At 57.7% G+C, this 22,434-nt stretch overlaps 4 protein-coding genes across 4 annotated transcripts; 3 read left to right on the forward strand and 1 right to left on the reverse strand.

The window, feature by feature from the left end:
- Positions 1 to 11,474: 11,474 nt before the first annotated feature.
- BJ171DRAFT_576145 (uncharacterized protein) lies at positions 11,475 to 12,701 on the forward strand (the record flags this gene model as incomplete). The annotated part of the gene is made up of 3 exons (XM_053113739.1): positions 11,475 to 12,169; positions 12,425 to 12,582; positions 12,650 to 12,701. Exons 1-3 carry the CDS (start codon positions 11,642 to 11,644, stop codon positions 12,699 to 12,701), a joined length of 738 nt encoding a protein of 245 aa, XP_052961364.1. The 5' UTR covers positions 11,475 to 11,641.
- A 79-nt stretch (positions 12,702 to 12,780) lies between these two features.
- Positions 12,781 to 14,067, reverse strand: BJ171DRAFT_555005 (uncharacterized protein). Its single transcript, XM_053113077.1, has 3 exons — positions 14,018 to 14,067; positions 13,623 to 13,781; positions 12,781 to 13,187 (listed from the first exon to the last, which is right to left on the reverse strand). Exons 1-3 carry the CDS (start codon positions 14,018 to 14,020, stop codon positions 13,065 to 13,067), a joined length of 285 nt encoding a protein of 94 aa, XP_052961365.1. The 5' UTR covers positions 14,021 to 14,067; the 3' UTR covers positions 12,781 to 13,064.
- Positions 14,068 to 14,216: 149 nt separating this feature from the next.
- BJ171DRAFT_555008 (SNF2 family N-terminal domain-containing protein) lies at positions 14,217 to 19,630 on the forward strand. Its single transcript, XM_053113078.1, has 18 exons — positions 14,217 to 14,253; positions 14,356 to 15,237; positions 15,325 to 15,399; positions 15,508 to 15,819; positions 15,922 to 16,029; positions 16,167 to 16,215; positions 16,284 to 16,340; positions 16,507 to 16,535; positions 16,605 to 16,807; positions 17,028 to 17,113; positions 17,224 to 17,335; positions 17,439 to 17,706; positions 17,789 to 17,865; positions 17,961 to 18,189; positions 18,361 to 18,476; positions 18,701 to 19,021; positions 19,117 to 19,263; positions 19,371 to 19,630. The coding sequence occupies exons 2-18, from the start codon at positions 14,437 to 14,439 to the stop codon at positions 19,555 to 19,557; spliced, it is 3,177 nt and encodes a 1,058-aa protein (XP_052961366.1). The 5' UTR covers positions 14,217 to 14,253; positions 14,356 to 14,436; the 3' UTR covers positions 19,558 to 19,630.
- Positions 19,631 to 19,912: 282 nt separating this feature from the next.
- On the forward strand, positions 19,913 to 21,848 carry BJ171DRAFT_555012 (uncharacterized protein). The gene is made up of 2 exons (XM_053113079.1): positions 19,913 to 21,002; positions 21,062 to 21,848. Exons 1-2 carry the CDS (start codon positions 20,280 to 20,282, stop codon positions 21,632 to 21,634), a joined length of 1,296 nt encoding a protein of 431 aa, XP_052961367.1. The 5' UTR covers positions 19,913 to 20,279; the 3' UTR covers positions 21,635 to 21,848.
- The last annotated feature ends 586 nt before the right edge of the window (positions 21,849 to 22,434 follow it).

The raw sequence follows: 22,434 nt of genomic DNA on the forward strand, positions 1-22,434 counted from the left end.
CACGCGCCGTTGCCACCCGCGTCTACTGGTTTTCCTGCCTCCCCCACCGCTCGGCACATGTCCCCGGGCTGTGCCAAGCCTCTCTCGCTTGCACACCAGCCACTCTCGCACCCCATTCTCGCTTCTCTGTGATGCTCCACCCTTCTCGCCCACTTTGCCCCTCGACCTTCTCCCGGTCTATAAATAGCCCTGCATGTCTGAGCCTATGTTGAACACCAGTTCGAACAAAACTGTTCTTTGGGTGTTCGGGGCTAAAAGCTAATAAAGCTCATACCAAGCACTTGGTCTTCGTCCTTGCGCTTGTTCACTCCTTACACTTTGTTCGAACTCTCTTCTACTGATACCACCTGCTTGGTATCTTCCGCTCCTAGCCCCGCCCCTTTCCTAGTCCTGTCCGAACCTCAAGCACACTTGTGTCTGAGCCCTCTTCGCTCTCCTGTTCTTGAACCTCCTCGCTTTTTTTTTTTTCCCAGTCCCAGTCCCAGTCCCGCCATGGATCCTGCCCTCGTGGACCGCCTCCGTGCCTTGGAGGCCGAGCTCGCCGAGCTCCGGACAGCTCGCGATGCTCCTGCTGTAGGAGATGGTATCTCCGACGCTGTGCTGCGCGTACTGCGCGTACTGCGGGCGCAGTGGGTCGTGACCTGTGCTGCGCTTTGCGTTTTCACGCACCGCAGGCAGGCCACCGCAGGGTATACCTGCGGGTTGCCCCCGTTCCCCCCGTTTGTCTGGAGTTCGGTTTTATCGTGAATAAACGTAAGTGCTCCCCGAGCTCACCCGTCCGCTAGAGTAGCCTAGCACCGCCCTGTTCTGCCCCGTCCTGTCTTGTCTTGTACCCCCTCCCTCCCCGTCTTGCCCCAACGTCCCAGTAGTGGACGTTACATGGTAGCATCGGAAATCCTCGTCTTGTTTTCGTCCTGTTTGTCCTCTTTCTAGATCCTCAAGCTGGATCCCGCCTCTCTTGCCGACCGACTCTCCTCTCTGTCCCTGGAGCCTGCCCCTGCCATGAGCAACCCCCGCCCACTTCCGGAAGCCTTCCTCAAGACCTTCCGTGCCCCAGTGTTTACTGGGAAGAGCCGCTCCTCCTCGGTGGAGGACTGGCTGCAGCAACTCGAGGACTACCTCGATGCTGCCCAAGTCGCCCCCACCCACCACATCGTCGCCGCCAAGCTCTGCTTAAAGGACCAGGCGTACCGTTGGTACCGCCGCCAAGGGTTCGACGAGCAGAGCGAAGGTGTGTTTGACGACTTCAAGGACCGCCTCCGTCGCCGCTTCGGCAGCCCCAATGCTGAACTCATTGCCCGTGACAAGCTATACTCTCTCGTGCAGCGTGGTTCTGTGACCCGCTACATCGAGGAGTTTGAAGACCTCTCCTCCCAGATTGAGGAGCTGGGCTCTGCTGATGCGATGTACCTCTTCCAGAAGGGCCTCAAGCCCAAGATCAGAGAGTACATCGCCAGCAACCCTGATGCCCGCAAGTCCCTGGACGTGATGATGGACGTTGCCGAGAACCTCGACAACGTCCAGTACCATGGCCGCCAGTTCTACCCGCAGCTGGCAGGCGGCCATCGGTCTCATCACGTCCCAGCCCGTCCGCCTCGCCCGGCCCCGCCCGCAAGACCCATGCCTGAGCCCATGGACGTTGACGTCAACGCCATGGAGGCTCGTGGCCCTCCCCGCTCCCGGTTCCAGCAAGCTGCCACTGTCTCCCCCAAGGACAGACAGAAGCAGGAGGACCTCCGCCATGGTTCCTGCTTCTTCTGTCACCGACCGGGACACCAGGCCAAGGAGTGCCCCATGAAGTCGGGAAACGGCCGACCCTACTAGGTGGCTCTGGAGCCCTAGTAGGAGACCAACGCCGTGGATTGCTCAATGCAGTCCACGCGTCTCCAGAGGAAGTTCACCTCGCCCCCTCCCCCGAAGGAGAAACAAACCAAGTGTTGTGCGTCGTGCGAGAGGTGCATGGTGGCGCAAGCCGCCTGCCTCTCCACGAACGTGAAGAGAAAACCAAAATTGAAAACCAAAACAAAAAAGAAAATCAAGAACCCTTGAGGGACAGGACCGCCTGTGCCCTCACCCCTGTCAAGTCGTGTGTGTCGGATGCTTCCGACATGTGTCCGCAAGCCGTGGACGTCGTGTGCAATGGCGTGCTGACGCCGCAGGCCCCCGCAATGGCCGAACCCTATCCAAAATGTCCGAGTGGCCGTGATGAAGCCAACCAAGACCAAGTGTCGCCCGTTCCCCCAAGTCAAGTCATGGTGCAGGAGGCTGTGCAGGAGGACCATGAAGAGTCCCTGCTGTACCTCCCTGCCACCGTCCAAGGTCACACCGTCCGAATGATGGTGGACTCTGGAGCAAGCTGCAACTTTGTCAGCAGACGCTTGCTCCAGGAGCTCAACATACATGCAACCAAGAAGAAGTCGCCGATGAGTGTGGCGCTTGCAGACGATCGTGTGCAGCAGTGCACACACCAAGTGGTCCTGCGAGTGGCCCTCCATCCCAAGTACCATCCTGTCCTGTTGTTCCAAGTGATCGACACCAAGTTCGATGCCATCCTCGGCATGAGCTGGCTTGCTCGTGCCGAGCCGACTCCAGTCGTCGACTGGAAAGGCCGCACTGTCCGTGTTGGCCCTGACATTGTCCTGCAGGGCATGGCCTCACCCAACATGCCACCTCTCCTCTCAGCCATGCAATTCAAGAGGCTGATCAAGAAGGACACGTCGTTCCTCTGTGTCGTGCGTGAGGTCGACGACACCGACCAAGCCGGTCCCGGTCCCCCGCCTGTGGTGACCAAGCTGCTCGACGAGTACAAGGACGTATTCCCCGACCAGTTGCCACAATGCCTGCCACCCCAACGCACCGTCGATCATCGCATCGACATCGAACCAGGCTCGTCGCCTCCGTCAAGACCGACGTACCAACTGTCGCTGACGGAGATGGACGAACTCAAGCGCCAGTTGGATGACCTCCTCGCCCATGGGTTCATCCGCCCGAGCCAGTCACCGTATGGTGCACCAGTGCTCTTTGTCAAGAAGAAAGAAGGTGATCTCAGGATGTGCGTCGACTATCGCGCACTAAACAAACAGACCATCAAGAACACCTACCCGTTGCCCAGGATCGACGAGTTGATGGATCGTCTGAGTGGAGCAAAGGTCTTTAGCAAGATAGACCTCCGCTCAGGCTACCATCAGATCCGCATCCACGAGGATGATGTCCACAAGACCGCCTTCAGGACTCGCTACGGACTGTACGAGTTCCTAGTGCTGCCGTTCGGATTGACGAACGCACCTGCCACGTTCATGCAGCTGATGAACGATGTGTTCCGCCAAGAGCTCGACAACTCTGTCATCGTGTACCTGGATGATATCCTTGTGTACAGCAAGGATGAAGCGACCCATGAAGGTCATGTCGCCCGCGTGCTGGCCAAGCTACGCGAGCACAAGTTGTATGCCAAACTGTCCAAGTGTGAGTTCTTCAAGAATCAAGTCCCGTTCCTGGGACACGTTGTCTCAGGAAGAGGAATCGAAGTCGACCCCGCCAAGGTCAAGTCTGTGGTCGAGTGGCCGCCGCTCGCATGCGTCTCTGACGTGCAGTCGTTTCTCGGTCTCGTCAACTACTACCGCCGATTCATCCCCGATCTGGCGCGCACTGCCGGTCCACTCACAGACCTACTCCGCAAAGAGTGCCCCTTCGTGTGGGACCACCCACAACGCCAAGCGTTCGAGACCCTCAAGCACGCCTTGACGAACGCTCCTGTCCTCGCTGTGTTCGACCCGAACACGGATGTCTCCGTGCACACCGACGCCTCCGACTTTGCGGTGGGAGCTGTTTTGATGCAGGAGGGAAGGCCCGTTGCCTTCGAGTCGCGCAAACTGTCCCAACACGAGATCAACTATCCCGTGCACGAGAAGGAGCAGCTTGCGATCATCTACGCGCTGCAGAAGTTCCGAGTGTACCTCCACGGTACCGCCAAGCCCTTCAAGATTGTGACGGACCACCAGTCACTGCGTTACCTCGACACCAAGAAGAACCTGAGCCGACGCCAAGCGCGATGGATGGAGTTCCTCGCCGAGTACAACTACGAGGTTGTATACCAGAAAGGCAAACTCAATGTGGTGCCTGACGCACTGTCCCGACGCCCCGACTACCAATTGGCGTCACTGTACGAGTCGACTGTCAGTGTCGACAACACGATGCTGGATGTTGTCCGAGACAACATCGCCAACGACAAACAGTTCGGAGAACTGTTCCGAAAGGTGTCTAAGCTCCCCAAGGACGACGAATCATCCGAGTACACAGTGCGTGATGGCCTGCTCCTCCTGAAGAAGGACAGCCGTGTCTGTGTGCCGGACATTCCGTCGTTGAAGACCAAGTTGCTCCAAGAGGTCCACGACTCGCCCCTCGCTGGACACTTTGGAGTCGAGAAGACATACGACCGACTGGCCAAAGTCGCATACTGGCCTGGAATGAAGCGCACCGTCGAGAAGTACATCGAGTCCTGCCATACCTGCAAGATGGTCAAGTCACGCACGACCCGAGAGCAAGGATTGCTGCAACCCCTGCCTGTTCCCGACCGCCCCTGGACCAGCATGTCCATGGATCTCATCACGCATCTACCGACGACCAAGTTGGACCACGATGCAATCGCTGTCTTTGTCGACAGGTTCAGCAAGATGGCACACTTTGTGCCGTGCCAGACGACATGCTCCGCGCCTGACCTTGCACTGCTGTTCTTCAAGCATGTGTTCAAGCACCACGGCCTCCCAAAGTCCATCGTCAGTGATCGAGACCCCCGATTCACCTCCTTGTTTTGGACAAGTCTGTTCGACCATCTCGGCACCAAGCTGAACATGTCAACCTCGCACCACCAACAAACGGATGGACAGTCCGAGCGGACGATCCGCACCCTCGAGCAATACCTGAGGACATACGCCTCGACCAGCCAAGACGACTGGGACATACAGCTGAGTCATGCAGAGTTTGCATACAACACCGCCAAGTCGAGCACAACTGGCTTGAGCCCCTTTGAGGCGCTCTACGGATTCCAGCCTGATGTTCCCACCTCCTTGACACTGACCGAGTCCACGGCTGGATTGCCTCCCAAACCAAGTGCCTTTGTCAAAGATCATCAAGTCCGACACAAGATGATCGCCGACGCGCTCACGGATGCGCAACAAGTGATGGCGAAGTACTACGACCGCCGACACCAGGATGTCTCCTTTGAAGTTGGAGACCTTGTCTACCTGGACGCCGACAACATCAAGGTCCCCGAAGCCCAGTCAAAGAAGTTGTTGCCCAAGTACCGAGGACCGTTCAAGATAGCGGCCCGACCCAGTCCCCTCAACTACCTGTTGGACTTGCCACCTGGAAGCAAGCTCCATCCTGTCTTCCATGTGTCCAAGCTGCGTCGCCACACGACCCGCAGTCCAGCACAGTTCCCCGACGCCGACGAAGGTGTCCCGGACGACGCACCACTGGAAGACGACCTCGGACAATACTATACTCAAGAATATGAAGTCGAAAGGATCGTGAGGCACAAGAAAGTGGCTGATGGGTCACTTCGGTTTTATGTCAAGTGGGTTGGTTACCCACACTCGGGCAACACATGGCAAACACTGGAGGACTTGTCCCATGCACCCGAGGAGCTGAGTAAATACGGTAAACACCTCGAGGAGCCCCAAATAAAGAGCACACGCAGGGCTCCTCGCAGGAAGCCTTCTTAAGTGTGGGAGTGTAGGAGATGGTATCTCCGACGCTGTGCTGCGCGTACTGCGCGTACTGCGCGGCGCAGTGGGTCGTGACCTGTGCTGCGCTTTGCGTTTTCACGCACCGCAGGCAGGCCACCGCAGGGTATACCTGCGGGTTGCCCCCGTTCCCCCCGTTTGTCTGGAGTTCGGTTTTATCGTGAATAAACGTAAGTGCTCCCCGAGCTCACCCGTCCGCTAGAGTAGCCTAGCACCGCCCTGTTCTGCCCCGTCCTGTCTTGTCTTGTACCCCCTCCCTCCCCGTCTTGCCCCAACGTCCCAGTAGTGGACGTTACAAACCTCCTCGCTTTTTTTTCCCAGTCCCAGTCCCAGTCCCGCCATGGATCCTGCCCTCGTGGACCGCCTCCGTGCCTTGGAGGCCGAGCTCGCCGAGCTCCGGACAGCTCGCGATGCTCCTGCCGCTGGGTACAGCGTGCAGATGCCGGACCGTTACGACGGTAACCGGCAAGGGTTCCGGGCATTCGTAAATCAGTGCAAACTGTATATACGAATGCAGCCCCACCGGTTCCCTGCTGACCCGATTAAGGTCGGATTCGTCATTAGTCTGCTCACTGGACCGGCTCTCCAGTGGGCGACTCCGATGCTTGAGATGGGTGATCCCCGACTCAACTCTTTTGGCGATTTCCTAGAACGCTTTTCTAAAGTGTTTGACGACCCTGATCGGGCCAGGACTGCCGAGTCAGTGATCACCACACTGTCTCAGGGCAACCGCCCGTGCGCAGTCTATGCATCCGAGTTCCTTCGTATTGCCGCCGATACGACTTGGAACGACGGTGCAAAGATCTCGTTCTTCCGACTTGGCTTGTCGGATGATGTCAGAGACGAACTTTCGCGAGTTCGCCCTCTGCCACGAGATCTGGAGGAGTACATTGAGCTTTGTAACGAGCTCGATGCACGAATCCGCGAGCGCCGTCAAGAGCGCCGAAGCACGCCTGCCCGCTACCGGTCTTCCCAGTTCGCCTTTGGTTCCGCCTCCGCTGCCGTTCCCGCCATCGCTCCCGCGCCAGTCCTCGCTCCGCCGCACCCCTCCTACATTGTTTCCGAGCCCATGCAAGTGGACTCTGCCGTCTCTGGACCCCTGACCGCCGAGGAGAAACAACGCCGCCGCCGCTTTGGACTCTGCCTGTACTGTGGCAAGAAGGGCCACTTGGTACGAAACTGCCCCGTCAAGTTTGGATTTACCAGAGCTACCGGACCGCCCCCTGGACCTCCCGGCCCGAGGATCATCCGCACCATCGTTTACGAGGATGGAGAAGTGCAAGACTTCAGTTCGGGAAACGACCAGGCCCGGTTCTAAGTGAAGGCCTTGAACCGGAGCCGTGCCCACCGCCTTCCGAAAGTGAAGACATTGGTAAGGTGCCTTTGGTAAGTACTGGGGAAGCAGTGATGTGCGGACAGCTTCGCCTTGCCTCTGGACCGGCGGACACTCTCAGCTCTGGCATAGTACCCGTGGCACCTCTGGTGTCACTGGGAACTGCACCTCATCCACAGGTGCAAATACCTGAGCTGTCCTGCCAACCCTCGGCAAAGTTAACTGTCTGTGCTAGCCGCAACCCTGGTGCCGAAGCTGGTACCGAACCAAAGTCTTGTGTTTCGTCTGTTCGTCGTTGCTCGTTGGTTGTTTCCGTCGCTGTTCGTCTTCCTTCTGGTGATTCTCTGTCGTGCGAAGGACTTGTCGATTCTGGTGCCTCTGGCAACTTTATCGACGAGGACTTTGTTACTCGACACTCTGTCCCCACCTGCTCCAAGGCTTCGCCCTTGGCAGTGGAAGGCGTGGATGGTAAGCCGCTGTCGTCTGGCCCCATCCTCCGCGAGACTGCTCCACTCGAGGTGATTCTCGGGGACGTCTCGCAACGCCTTCGGTTCGATGTGATCAGGTCTCCACATCAACCACTTATCCTTGGCTTTCCTTGGTTGCGCACCGCCGAGCCCAAGATTGTCTGGTCTCGCGGTCTTCTTTGTCTCCCTCCTTCTGTTGATTCCGACCCCTCTCCATGCACTACTTCTCTTTCGTCTTGCTCCACTTCCTCCAATGTCACTCCCCTTCTTGATGATTCCACTCCTTTGATTGATCTAAGCTCCTCTCCTACGCTCCCACCTTCGTCTTCCCCTTCTTGTCTTGTTCCTCCCGAACCCCTTCGCTCTTCCCAAACCCCTTCTCCTGCTGTCAGTTCTCTTTCCCTCCTTGATGTACCTCCTCCTGTTGTTTGTTCTTCGGACATTGTTCAGAATAAAGTAACCGTCGAACATTATTCTGACCTTGTCCACGCCCCTCCTCTCAGCTCGGACGCTCCTCTCCGCGTCTGCAGCATTGATTACCGCTCGATGCGCGAGTCTTTGGATGCATGCAGGCATGGAACGCAACCCCTGACCATCTTTCAGGTCCATGTCCTGCCCACTGACGAGCCGAGCACTGCGACTGTCGAAGTGCCTGCGGAGTACAAGGACTTCCTGTCTGTTTTCTCTAAACAGGAAGCTGACTCCTTGCCTCCGCATCGCCCTTACGACTGCCCCATTGACTTGGAGCCGGGCAAGTCGCCAAAGTTCGGGCCTCTGTACTCACTGTCCGAGCCCGAGCTTCACGCTCTGCGTGACTATCTCGACGAGAATCTTGCCAAGGGATTCGTTCGTCCTTCGTCGTCCCCAGCAGGCTCACCAATCCTCTTCGTCAAGAAGAAGGACGGCTCACTTCGTCTTTGCGTTGACTACCGCGCACTGAACGGTATCACGGTAAAGAACCGTTACCCTTTACCGCTGATCGGCGAGCTGCTGGACCGACTTCGAGGCGCGAAGGTGTTCACTAAGCTGGACCTTCGTGGAGCCTACAATCTGCTGCGCATCCGCTCCGGGGACGAGTGGAAGACAGCTTTCCGTACTCGATATGGGCACTTCGAGTACTTGGTGATGCCCTTTGGGCTCACCAACGCGCCAGCGACGTTCCAGCACTTCATCAACGACGTCCTGCGCACCGAGTTGGACCAGTTCGCAATTGCGTATCTTGACGATATCTTGATCTACAGTGCTGATCCGTCGCAGCATGTAGAGCACGTCAAGCAGGTCCTCTCGAAGCTCCGAGCTGCAAAGCTGTATTGCAAGCTGGAGAAGTGCGAGTTCTCCAAAACCTCGGTCTCGTTCCTTGGTTTCATGGTCTCGCCCGAGGGCATCGGTATGGAGCGATCCAAGCTCTCTGCGATCTTGGATTGGCCCATACCGCACAACATCTCGGATCTTCGATCCTTTGTCGGGTTTGCGAACTTCTATCGACGCTTCATCGATGGATACGCAAAGATCGCGGGGCCCATGACTCGGCTCTTCCGGAAGACGCATGGCTTCCAGTGGTCCCGCGAAGCCGATAAAGCATTCAGATCCTTGAAGGATGCCTTCGTTTCGGAGCCCGTTCTGGTGCATCCGGACCCATCCAAGCCGTTCGTCGTAGAGTCAGATGCGTCGGACTTTGCGCTTGGATGCGTGCTCTCCCAGCGGGGTGCTGATGATCGCCTTCATCCTTGCTCGTTCCATTCGCGGACACTCTCGAATGCTGAACGTAACTACAGCATATACGAGAAAGAGCTGTTGGCGATCAAGGAGGCTTTCGAGGCGTGGCGACACTACCTCGAAGGCGCCCAGCATCCCGTTGCCGTTCTGACCGACCACAAGAACTTGGAGTACCTGGCAACGGCTCGCATCCTAAACCAGCGTCATGCACGGTGGTCCCAGTTCTTGTCTCGGTTCGACATCCGCATCCAGTACCGTCCTGGTGCGAGGAACGGCAAGGCCGATGCCCTGTCTCGTCGCTCGGACTACATCCCTTCGTCGGCCTCCGTGTCGAGGGATCCGCCTCTGCTTCTCGATCCTGCCGCGGTGATACGCGTGCTGCGAAGCAGAGACGCCCGCTCTTCGGTTGCAAGTCGCAGTGACCCTGTGGACTTGCTGCAGCTCATAGCCGAAGAGCAGGCTCGGGATCCCGGTCTAGACAAATACCGTCGTGACCCGAAGTTCGTCTGGAATGGCCAGTACCTCACCTTCCAGAACAGGATTGTGGTCCCAGAGTCGTGCCGAGTTCCGGCGCTCAAGTCGTGCCATGACCCAGTCGCTGTGGGTCATCCAGGCATCCGACGGACTCTGGCTCTGGTATCGCGACAGTTTTGGTGGCAAACCTATCGGAAAGATGTCAAAGAGTACGTCTCGACGTGCGACACCTGTGCACGCTCGAAAGCTCCGCGACACAAGCCGTTTGGGTTCCTGTTGCCACTCCAGACAGCCGATCGACCCTGGGGGACACTGACCATGGACTTTATCACTGATCTGCCAAAGTCCAAGGGTCACACCTGCATCTTTGTGGTGGTATGCAGCCTCACAAAGATGGCACACTTTATGTCCTGGCGTTCACTGCCGTCGGCGGAGGAGACTGCGTCACTGTTCCTCGATAATGTCTTTCGTCTCCATGGCCTCCCCGACACAGTGGTTTCAGACCGAGGAAGTCAGTTCACCTCTCGGTTCTGGAAGGCACTCTGCACGCAGCTCGGGATCCAAACCAGTCTGTCCACGGCCTTCCATCCCCAGACCGATGGACAGACTGAGAGGGTCAACCAGGTCATCAACCAATACCTGCGCTGTTACACGTCGTATCAGCAAGATGACTGGGCCGAGCTGCTGCCGTTGGCCGAGTTCTCTTACAATAACCTCGAGAACTCGTCAACACATGCCTCGCCATTCTTGGCAACCTATGGGTTCCACCCAAGGTTCGAAGTCCCCGTTGTCGCTGGCGGCCCTGATGTTCCCTCTGCCACGGAGAGGGTTGAACATCTCCAGCGGAACCTGGCACTGTTGAAGGAGAATCTTGAGAAGGCAAAGTCTGACTACAAGCACTTCTCAGATCTCCGGAGGTCCCAGGCTCCCGACTTGCGTCCGGGCGATCAAGTCTGGGTGCTGACTCGTAACATCAGCACCACTCGCCCAAGCAAGAAGCTGGATTACCAGAGGATTGGACCATTCACCATCCTCGAGGCCGTCGGGACATTGGCTTTCCGCCTGGACTTGCCAAAGGACATAAAGGTGCACCCGGTGTTCCATGTGTCTCTTCTTGAGCCCTACAAGAAGAACTCGCTTCCGGGTCGGGTGCAAGCGCCGCCCCCTGCGGTGGTCATCGATGGGAACTTGGAGTGGGAGGTCGAAGAGATCTTAGACTCCAAGTTCGTGCGCGGAAAGCTGCACTATCTCATCGATTGGAAAGGCTACCCGGTCACCGATCGAAGTTGGGAGCCCGCCGACATTGTCTTTGCCCCAACGGTGGCCGCGGAGTACCACCGACGCTACCCAGACAAGCCTGGCCCCAGGAGAACTCAAGATGGAACACGCCGTAGTTTGAGGAGGAGATAGTGTGATGACCAGCATCACAACGGACCAATGAGATTGTCCCGCATGCTCTCGCCCTCCGCACCAATCATGAGTCCCCACGTGTTTGTTTGCCCCCATGCATGAGCACGCGCCGTTGCCACCCGCGTCTACTGGTTTCCTGCCTCCCCCACCGCTCGGCACATGTCCCCGGGCTGTGCCAAGCCTCTCTCGCTTGCACACCAGCCACTCTCGCACCCCCTTCTCGCTTCTCTGTGATGCTCCACCCTTCTCGCCCACTTTTGCCCCTCGACCTCCTCCCGGTCTATAAATAGCCCTGCATGTCTGAGCCTATGTTGAACACCAGTTCGAACAAAACTTGTTCTTTGGTGTTCGGGGCTAAAAGCTAATAAAGCTCATACCAAGCACTTGGTCTTCGTCCTTGCGCTTGTTCACTCCTTACAACGAGTGGCGCCCAGACTTCGGTCTCTAGTTTGGCCCATGGCATCGCTGCGTTTGCCTCCAGTGTCCCAGCCAAGGCTCAAATGTCGTCTCCTAAACCGTCACCCACCCCGTCAATGCGCGCACCCATGGCCACGGCAGCGCATTCGATCACTTCATCTGGCCAGGAAGCAGGGCCCATAGCGTTTGCCTTGCAAGCGCTCTCCAACTCGGCGCACACATCCAATTTCAGCGGATCGACCCTGGGCAACGGCCAATATGCAACCCAGACATCAAGTTTACCAACGGCGCAGGCACAGGCACTGCAGCTCCAATTGAAACAGCTTCAGCTCCAGTTCCAGCTCCAAAACCAGCTCCAGGCGAACGGATCGGCACTCAACCCCTCGATACTTCAGCTGCAGTCCTCGGTAGCACCGCAGGCTCACCCAAGCTTGCAAAACACCACCTCCAGTCTCTTTGCCCAATTCAAAACCCAGGCGCAAGCGCATGCACATGCTCAAGCCCAAGTCCATGGGCAAACGCAAGCCCAGGTCCAAGCACAGGCCTTGCAGTTGGTCGGAGAAGAGGCAGCCGTCGGGACCCCATCCCCGGCGGTTGTTCAGGCTACACAGGTATGAATCGTGTGGCGGCTCGGAGCTGTAGACTGCTGAGTGGACCGAGGGACCATGGTGCTCACACTGCCGCTTTTTTTCGTTCACTGCCACTCAGCTCTAGATTGTCTCTCTGACAACCGCTTCTGCTACTGCTGCCTCGCCAAACCGTCTTGATGCTGGAGCCTTGTTGATCAAGCCATCGTCGGGCCAATCTTGCCACATGTGCACATCCCCGCTATGTCCGCTGTGTCCGCTGAACTCAACTGACAGCAGTTACATTCGACCGTCAACTTTGAAGGCCTCAGCTGCAACGATACTTGGACAACGACGACGACGACGACGGCGGCGGCCACTATCCTGCCGGGCGATCCTGGGGCCGATGACTTGCTGCAGATGCCGACGGGAATTGGCGCTGACCGAGCCATTGTTTTGTATGTACTCAAGGGACCCTCTGCTGGCCCTGCTTTTTGACAACCCATTCTAATTTGTATTTTGTAGTGTTTCTTTGCGGTGGCGAATGATGCTGCATGCTCGATACGCCTGCTTGTAAATATACGGTTTACGCTTCATTCAGCAAAACATCCGTGAGGCTTTGATATCGCGATGCGGGGCACGGGGCAACGCAATCGATCATCTGGACAGCTCCATGCAAAGTGTATATTCAGAAGCGGCATTTGCCAAACACGACATGCCTTTTATCGCTTCCCAGGCGCCAGTGAAACTATTGATCCATCCACACGACGTCAGCCTGCAGTTTGTTTAGTCCTTCCTTCGAACTGCTCGAGGCGGCGACTGAAGAATAAAGGACGAGGGATCGCTGTTCCTCCTTTCTCTCCTTGCTGGGTGTGTACAAGCGGCCGCGCAGGGCCAACGGCATGGACGGAGAGGCACAAGTCCCGGATGCCGTCGGTGCTTATCGAGGCTGAACTGCTTCTCGTCGGGTGGCGTCCTGCAAAAGCGCGGTATCGACTGAGGGAGAAGGAAGCTGCACGTATCGCACGACCGATCCGCGGATGAAGCAGTTTCGGACGGAGGCCTGATGTCGCCAGATCAGGATCATCGGTGGAATGAGGTGACCATGGTCGGCCAGAACAAAGCGATACGGCGGCAAACAGGAGAGAATGCCACAGTGGATGCATGGAGATCGAGGCACAGGTTCGGCAGCAGTCACGAGCATCGTGGTTGGATGTTGGTGGAAAGCCGCAGCATTGGACGTTGTTGCGAGCCGAAGATTGCGGAGCAGGCGATGGCCATAAATATCGCATGATCCAGATGTGATTCCGTGTTCGTATTCGATCGTGGTCCGGTTTGGTTCATTGGGGCAGATCGTGAAGACAGGTGGTTGGGTTATCAAGCCATCAAACTCGCATGAGCAGGGAGGTCCCTCCGGCTCGGGGCGGCCCTGGCATCACAGCTCCAAGGGCACTATGGACCAACACTGGCGATCGGTTCGTTGCCTCGAATCTCGTACCATGTGCGGGAACTTTTGCTCGTCAATGACCTTGATGTCGTCGAGCTTGATGTTGAGGAACTGGTCGACGGAGACCAAAACGCCTCGGATCTGCAGGTCGTTCTTGAGCTCGATCGTCACGGGCTGACCAACCAGGGTCTTGAAGAACGAGTAGAAGAGCTGTCTCGCGGAGGGCCGCAGGAATAGAGCGCTGGGAGTCAGAATGTGCGCTGGTGCCCAGAGCAGCCAGTGACGACAGCCGTCTGATCGGGATGCAAAGCCAGCGCTGCAGACCACACCGCCTGCTGAGAGCCATCAGAACAGCAGCGACGAGTACGATGGCGCATCCGACGCTCCACCCCACCCCACCCCACCCCCAGCGATCCGCGGGCCTGCGAGCTCGCTCATCTCCTCACCATGGCGGCGACGTGTGCTTGAACGATCCGATCGATGGTGCTGGCTGGGCTGCTGGCGATGCTGGCCACGAAAAGGCAAGCCAGGCCCTGGTCATGTGCGCAGATCGAGGGCGGGTCGAGGGCGGATCCAGCCAGCGGGCCATTTTGCTGGAAATGGGAATGCCCATGAAATCGCACCGCCGATGCCAGAACACCGCACCGCACCAGCGCATCTGGCAGAGGCCGCTGGCACCGAGGTGAGTTGACAACCGACGTGGGGCAGACAGACGCAGCTGGCTGCACCTGGAGGGAATCTGACTCTCCGGGACACCGCCTTGATCTGTCTGCGCCCCTTGCAGGTTTTGGGATCGCGTCTGTCTGAATCTAGACTCCAGAAGCATCGCAACCAAACGAGCAGTACCAAAGCCGCAATCTGCCGCATGAGCTCCGAGCATGTGGTCCTGCTGGACGGCAGCAGCGACAGCGAAGGCGACGACATTCCCAGCAATGCTCTAAACGATACCCGGAGTGCCATCCAGCCAGCGCGCGCTCTCCAGAATCCGGAGGCGATCGAGGAACCCAGCAAAGACAACCGACCCCAATCTCATCCGCACTTTGCGCAGCTGGAGATTCTCAAGTCTGTTCTCGTCGGTGCATCCGACGATAAGCTGCTGCATTACCTGGCTGCAGCAAACGGCGATGTCTCCCAGGCAGCCAACTTTTATCTGACGGACGATGCAAGGGCGGCCACAGCGGCAGCAACATCCCATCCGATCCTGCTGCAGCATGCCCAGACACCGATGCTGCACGCCAGCCCGCCACAGTCCCCGCCAAGCACTTTGCAGTCGCAGAGGAAGCTGACTCAAGCCAAGGTCAACGCTCGAACAAAGCCGTCCAAGGTCCCAGTCGAAGCCGAAACCGAAGCCGAAGCCGAACCACACACACTCATCCAGTTCCCAGCCCAGATCGGCGAGGTCATTGCGATTGCCCTGTCGACAACTCGGGGCCGTGGACTCTTGCTCGACGGTGACCTGCTGACGGTCGAGAGACCCAAAATGACAGGACCCGTCGCAAAGAAGCGCAAGACAGGCGGGTTCAACCTCTCTGGCAGCTCTTCATTCTCCCTTGGTTCCAAGGGAAACACGATCGTGCGCCTGATCCATGCTTCCAGCGGAAGAGAGATCGCCAAGCTTCATTCCGACTACGGCTACTTTGTGAGCCGACTGATCGATTTGGATGTGGTAATGTCCCTGGTTCGAAGATGAAGCAAGCCGGCAAAGAGTCAGGCGTGCGCACTCTGACGCTCACAGGCTTCCCTCCTGTTCCAGTGTCACTTTACAGCAACTGCCGTCGCTCCACCGATGGACTTGAACGTCACAGACGAAATCATCGTGAGCATGAAGGTCCGCCAGTTCATCCAGCATTGGTTCCATACGCTGCTCGGAGTCTCTCACATGCACCTTGGGATAGCCGAGCCTCCCACTTACTTGTTGATTCATTCACTCATCCAGGTTTACTTCAAAGACAGGGCATTTTCGGCCGTCCCACCGTCGGTGTACGCAAAAATGAGTACCGAGGAAGTCGAAAAGCAGGCAGAAGAGCGGAGGGACTGTCTCAGGGTGCTCTTGGAAAGACTCGGCCATCTTGGCACCGCGTCATCAAGCGGCTCGGCGACAACGGGGTCACACCCTGGGCCAGACGCAGTCATGAGCGACACTGAGCTGCGCCAGATATACGAGAAAGCAGAGCGATTCGAAGCCCTTCTCGACGAAACCGAACCTGCCAAAGGCATGACTGTCACGCTCAGGTCCTATCAAAAGCAGGTTAGCACTATCGACTCCTTTCGGAGACACGTTGCTATAGACCACCCGCTCCCTGCCCCACATCGAGGTGGTACTCACCACGAACACCGTACAAACACACAGGCGTTGTCGTTCCTTTTGAAAAAAGAGCAACATGGAGCCGAGATTGATCAGCCTGACGACGGGCACGAGTCCCGCTCGGCACAGAGCTTATCACCACTTTGGAAGGAGGTAAATGGTATCAGCAGGGTTTCAGCGCGCATATGGTATCATGTCTAAACGGTGCACCCGATTCACCAACCGCTTCATCGCGGAGATTGCTCCACCCACGACGCATCGACATCTTCTAATTCTGCACTCGGTTTCAGCTTGCTTTCTTCGACTGCGACAACAAGTTCTACTTTGCGCCCCATTCAGGTATGTCTTGGTCCTGAGCACCGCACGTAGATCACTGCTGCGTTGCTCACTCAGCATTCCTTATCCAGGCGAGCTTTCGCTGACACGGCCCGTAGAGAAGCCCTGCCATGGCGGCATCCTGGCTGGTGAGAGCGACGCGGACTGCCACGCACTGCACTCCTCCGGGGCTCAAACGCTGTCGTCAAAGGTTGACTGTGCCTCGGAGATGCGGTCGATTTTACTTTGGTCAAGATACATGATCTGAAACTGGCCTGTTGGCTCATGGCAACCTCGCTTGTATCCCCCTGAAAGATGAAATGGGACTCGGGAAAACGATCGAGGTAAGGAATATTGACATCGGCCTCGAGACTGGATTGGAGCACCTTTCTCATCCTTGCATTACCCTGCAGATCATATCCCTCATTCACTCCAACCGCGCAGGGAAGCAACGCTCGGAATCCAGCCACTCGCCTGCCACGCTGGTTGTCTGTCCTTTGAACGTCCTTGCTCAATGGCGCGACGAGATTGAGCGTTGCCTTGGCTCAGCTGGCGATGTGATGGTATATTATGGCAATGAGCGGAAACTCGGTACACACTCATGGCCACTGGTGGTGTAAGTTGATGATGCAGCACAGAGACTGACCGAATGGAACAGTCGAGAGGAGATGGAGATGGAGATGGGGTAGAAGTGCGTGCTGAAACACATTGCATGTAGCCAAGGGTCTCGTGTCGCGAATCCCAGGAGTGACTCGACCAGACCAATCCCACACATGCTGGCTGATCGAAACGAAGGAAGCTCGCTCTTGCACTGCTCACCCTCTTGTCTGCGACAGTCTAACGACATATGGAACGCTATCGAGCGAAATCGACCGAGGTACCTCACCTCTGTACTCTACTGTCTGGTTCCGAATCGTCCTGGGTATGTTGCTGGCCATTTTCTTGCAAAAGCACAGGCGGATGGACTCAATTCAGTCGACCAGGGCTGGCAGACTAAAAGCGAGATCATCACGGTCCCCAACGGCCGCGCAGACGAGGCACATTATATCCGGGAGCGATCGACCAAAATGGCAAAAGCGTGCCACATGCTCTCAGGCATCAATCGGTGGGCAATCACGGGAACACCGATCGTCAATAAGTTGGAGTAAGTCTGCGCCGCATCGTGGTGTTCGTCGGCCGCACACTCTATCGACACTGTCCATCCAAAGCGCGTCGCAGTAACCATGCTGGATATGTATTTGGCACAGAGACTTGTTTTCGCTCGTGCACTTTCTGCGACTCGAGCCTTGGTGTCAGTGGTCGTTTTGGAGAACACACATCTCCGCTCCATTTGCTCTGAAGCAGTCCAAGGCTCTGGAGACTATCCAGACAATCCTCGAGCCAATTCTCTTGCGGCGCACCAAGAACATGGAGATCAACGGCAAAGCAATCGTATCGATGCCGCCCAAGACATGCCACATCAAGCGCCTTGCCTTTTCGGACGACGAGAGACGGATATATGATGATCTCCACATGGTACATCTACCAAAGCCTGGCTTTTGCCGCTAATACGCCTCCCAGCAATGGGGCCGAGTTCTCACGCTCCATCGCACCACAGGCATTCAAGCATCGGCTGTGCTCACTAAGAATATCGGGCCGGCTGAACTATCACTTTGTCTTCCAGCTACTGCTGAGGTGGGTGCCGACACTACACAGTGGGTGCGACGCCGTTTCGCCACTGGCTGGCTTGGTTTCTCTTCGGCATTGACGCCGCAGCATCTCTCATCTAGGCTTCGTCAAATGTGCGATCATCCGCTGCTGCTGCGAAACTTTTTGCGGAATCTTGGCGAAGCTGATGGACAAGGCGGTGTCGGGAGCGATGTCGAGCCGATGCAGCTGAATACCGAATCGCTGCAGCAGCTTCTCTCGAACTACTACCGAGACGGCGGCGGTGGCGGCGAGACCTTTGGCGAAGAAGTGACCAAGGCACTCGAGCGCCAAGAGGAGCAAGAATGTCCGGTATGTGCCGAGATGGAAGCGGTCGGTCGTTGATATGGCAACTCAGTTTGCTTTGGTGACGCTGGGCACCCCGTGGCTCGACTTTTGCTTGATCTGACTCGATATCCTCGGCGTCGTTCCTTTGGGCTGCTGGGATGAAAACTCTGCGTGCCTCGGTGTTGGTCCGGCCAGATTTGCCTGGACACCATAGCGGTGGCAACTATCCTTCCTTGCCTCCACATTGTGTGCCGCACATGCATCGAAGACTATATCCAGGCCAAGCAAGCCCACGGAGAGGAGGTGGACTGGTCTGTAGATTTCCGATTTGATGATCTGCCGACGCATTGGCGTGGGCATCTGTTGATCGTAGTCCGAGCTGCATTGTTGAGCCACTTGAACTGTGCCGCCATCCTCGTACCCATGCCAACATCTTTGATGACACCCAACCACATTATCGATCTCTGTGGCACACTACCACACTGCTGCCATGTACCGGCTGTCTGGCGTCCGTGTCCGTGTCCGCCGCAAACAGCCCTGTATGCCGTCGAGTATACAGCGGAGACCAGATCTCGCAGCTTGTGCAGGCCACCCTGAGTCTCGATGCATCGGAAACCAAAGAAAGCACCGACGAGCGTCTTGACAATCCGGTCGAGACCACTCCGAGCAACGGCCTCAAAACCTCTGCCAAGTTGATTGCGCTCCTTGAGGATCTCCAGCGGATCCGCGACGACGGCTGCGAAAAGACGATTGTGTTTTCCCAGTTTACAAGCATGCTCGATCTGATCCAGACATCGCTTGTGGAACATGGATATTCCGTCGTCAGACTCGACGGCTCTCTGTCGCAGAAGCAGAGGTGGGCGAAGGATCTTGGTTGGCCAAGGACTTGCGATTGCATTTTGCCGACGAAGCGCGGACATGGCGATGCTGATCTTGGTTGTTCTCAACAAGGGAGTCGGTGCTGAAGGAATTCAAGACCAACGACAGCGTCACTGTCCTGCTTGCCAGTCTGCGATCCTCGGGTGTTGGACTCAACCTGACGGTGGCTTCGCGAGTGTTCCTAGTCGATCCGTGGTGGAACGAAAGCGTCGAGAACCAGTAAGCATCGCGGCAATGCAGCGTGGGAGCATCCATGCCGTGCAAACACTTCCACCATCGACAAGCACACCACCCGAACTGACCTGAACCCGCCTCTGTTGCCGCAGAGCCATCGACCGCTGCCACAGACTCGGACAGACCCGGCCTGTCGTCGTTGTCCGATACATTGTCGAGAGCACCGTGGAAGAAAAGATCTTGGCCATCCAGAAGCGCAAGAGCGAACTTGCGGGCGCGGTGACCAACGCGGGCGACTCCAAGATGAACGTCGATGATCTCATGGCGATGTTTGACTGAGCTCGACGGGGCCGTGTGCTCGGCGCGCCAGCCGGACGGATGTCTGAATATACACCGTGCCTGTGCCCGAGAGAAGTGGTGTGCCCCCATCGTCTCTCCGATGCGCTGTCCATCGTTTCTCACAGGCCACCGCCAGCACGGCCGGTCCAGATCCCGGTGGAGGTGCCTTTGTTGGGCGTCTGCTCGCGTGCTGTCGCGCCGGTGGTTGCACGCCGCGCCGGATTTCCTTTTCCGGGGCGGCGGTGTTGCGCCAGCCCGCTGCGCACACAGATCACTGCGCGCAGCAGCACGTCCGCGGGCGGCGCAACAAATACGGGCTCGCGGACGACGTCCAGGATTCAACGCAAGGATTCAACGCAAGGATTGAACGCAAGGATTCCACCCAGGATTCTGCTCTCGACACCGCCGGCCTGCGATCCGAGCCTGCAAACAAACAAGCCGCTGCCACCGACATCCACTCTGCGCTTGCGCATCGATCCGCTCGACTTGCTCGACTTGCTCGCACTTGGACATCGACCTGCTCGCACTTGGACATCAACTTGCCGCAATCCAAGCCCCGTCGCTGTCGCATCCGCTCGCAGTCTCAGGTCCTTTCACGCTTCGCCTCGCCTCGGCCATCCTCCTCCAAGCTGCTCCCGCCACGTCGTCTGCGGCGATTCGTCTTTCATCTGCCAAGCACTCTCCCCACCCAACGATCCGCCCTCTGTCCTGATTCCTGCCGCATGTCGCTCCGGTCAACGTCTCCAATTCTACCCACTGCCGTCTCGCCCCAATGGAGAAGCGCCCCGAGCTTTCCGCGATCGCATCGCAGACGAGTCTCGGCGTCGCCAGGCCACCACTCGCGCCGTCCCGGCAGCATTGGCCATCGGCTCTGGCTTCTGGTTGTGTCGCTGTTCGAGAGCGCTGACGATCTGCGCCGCAAGCCCTCGTCGCCGCTGATGCGCCTGTGGATTCTCCTCCGGAGGCCTCTCGGGCTCGCTTCGTTCTTGGCGCTGCTTTTTATGCTCTGGTCGCTATGGAATGCCGACGTCTACCGGTTCACGGAGCACCATCTGCGGCCCAAGTCGCTCCTCCTGGATCCCGTGTGTCTCGGGTACCAGTCCGCAATGACGTTCTCGACCTTTGTCCAGGGAGGCGTCTCGGACGTCGAGCCCTGCTCCAAGCTCGTTGAGGAAGCCCGCGTCGATCTCACGACCTGGCCGGTCTCCTACAGCGATCCCACCCGCCACAATCTGTCGTCGCTGATCTCGTGCCAGGATGTCGAAGACTGTGGTGTCGAGTGGATTGTGCAGGCCTCGCGCTGCCATCCGTCCCTCAATCGGCTCGCCCAGACGGCCCGCAATCTGGGCGTGACCTTTACTGTCCTGGGGTATGGGCAGCGATACCGAGGCGACGGCCACAACTTCCGGCAGCTCCACGACTACCTGCTCAACCTGCCAACAACCGTCTCGTCATCTGGACGCATGCCGAAGATATCCTCCTCGTGCCCGGCTGCACCCTCCAGGATATTGTAGATGTCTACCGCCGGTTCGACCACCCCATCGTCATCGGGACCGAGGAGCATTGCTGGCCCGACGGCCAACTCTGGAACAAATACCCGCCCATCAAGCCCGAGATCACTCGGAAGCGGGGAGACACGCCCTACAAGTACGTCAAGTCTGGCGCCTTGATGGGCCCGGCCGGCCTCGTCCGAGGCATGATCAAGACCCTCTACAACAGCGAGTGCGCCATGGAGCAGCGTCTTCTGACCAGCGCTGTCGTCAAGAAATCTGTGTTCTGGCACGGCCGCCCAGACGGCCTCCCTCGGGTGCTCAACACGGAGCGCGGCGAACGGCCCCAGCACGGCGAGGATCCTCGTCCCCTGGTTTCCCTGGATGTCTATCAGGACCTGTTCACTCGGCTCCGAAACATGCATCCCTGGGACTTTGTCGTCGACACCAAGACCAAGCGTGTGCGCACCTGGCTGCGGGACAAGCACATTCCCAACTCGTGCATTCTGCACGAAGTGGGCGGAAACCGCAAGCCAGAGGGTATGCTTATCGGTATTTTGGCCGACCAGCTCGACTCTGCCAAATAATCAGCCAGTGCCTTGGCGTTGGCTGGCGTTGGCCTGATTTGGCTGGCTTTGGCTGGCTTTGGCTGGCTATGGCGAGACTGGCCTGTCCTTCTCTCCGCATCCAACCGCGGCTGCTGCTGCCATGCACAACGCTGGGCTGGCTCAGCCATCGCTGCGTATTCTCTGCTTCCATGCACTTTGCTTCGACCTGCATCAATACACACACACATCCATCAATCTGCGAATGTGCGATCTTTGGAGGTGTAGATGCGATGGCGGCCACCAGAAGTGCAGATCCGTGATATGCAGTATGGTGGCCAGTGCACGACCAGAGAAATCCAGTGGATGGCAGACGATCATGAATCGAAATGCATCTGGCCCAGCGCCGAGGTCCGATGGCCGCAGGGCACCGGGTCGGGGGGGGGCACTCGGACGCTGTATCAGACGCTGTATCAGACGCTGTATCGGACGCTATATCGGAACTGCGCTGCCCGCTGCGAGGTCCACGGGCTGCACAGTCCTGGCGGCTGTCTCCCATTCCTCTCTGGCGCTGACTTTGAGCCGTTCGGCGCTGTTCTCAAGATCTCTCTCCGGTGCCCACTGCCTACTAGATCTGCAACAAGTTCCCCCATGCGATCTGTCGTGCCCTCTGCCAAAGCCGCGCGAGCTCCCAAGCGAGCATCGCCTGTTCGATCCTCCAGCAGCCAGCGCCGCCCCACTTCGAGTACAGTCATCCGTACAAAAGACCATGGGCATTCGCTCGCTGCTGACACTCAAGCAAACGACCTTGCCAAGCTTGGCGGACTTGACAGCCCCGACAA

Source organism: Polychytrium aggregatum (genome assembly GCF_025602895.1).
Source record: "Polychytrium aggregatum strain JEL109 chromosome Unknown BJ171scaffold_352, whole genome shotgun sequence".
Lineage (NCBI taxonomy): Eukaryota > Fungi > Chytridiomycota > Chytridiomycetes > Polychytriales > Polychytrium > Polychytrium aggregatum.

Coding starts and splice junctions, on each gene's coding strand:
- BJ171DRAFT_555012 (XM_053113079.1), top strand. CDS start 20,280: ATGTCGCTCCGGTCAACGTCTCCAATTCTACCCACTGCCGTCTCGCCC. Junction 21,003..21,061: donor TGCTCAACCTGCCAACAACC/GTCTCGTCATCT, acceptor TGCACCCTCCAG/GATATTGTAGATGTCTACCG.
- BJ171DRAFT_555008 (XM_053113078.1), top strand. CDS start 14,437: ATGAGCTCCGAGCATGTGGTCCTGCTGGACGGCAGCAGCGACAGCGAA. Junction 15,238..15,324: donor GACTGATCGATTTGGATGTG/GTAATGTCCCTG, acceptor CTCCTGTTCCAG/TGTCACTTTACAGCAACTGC. Junction 15,820..15,921: donor TCAGGTCCTATCAAAAGCAG/GTTAGCACTATC, acceptor ACAAACACACAG/GCGTTGTCGTTCCTTTTGAA.
- BJ171DRAFT_555005 (XM_053113077.1), bottom strand. Junction 13,188..13,622: donor AGCAAAAGTTCCCGCACATG/GTACGAGATTCG, acceptor TGGCGACATCAG/GCCTCCGTCCGAAACTGCTT.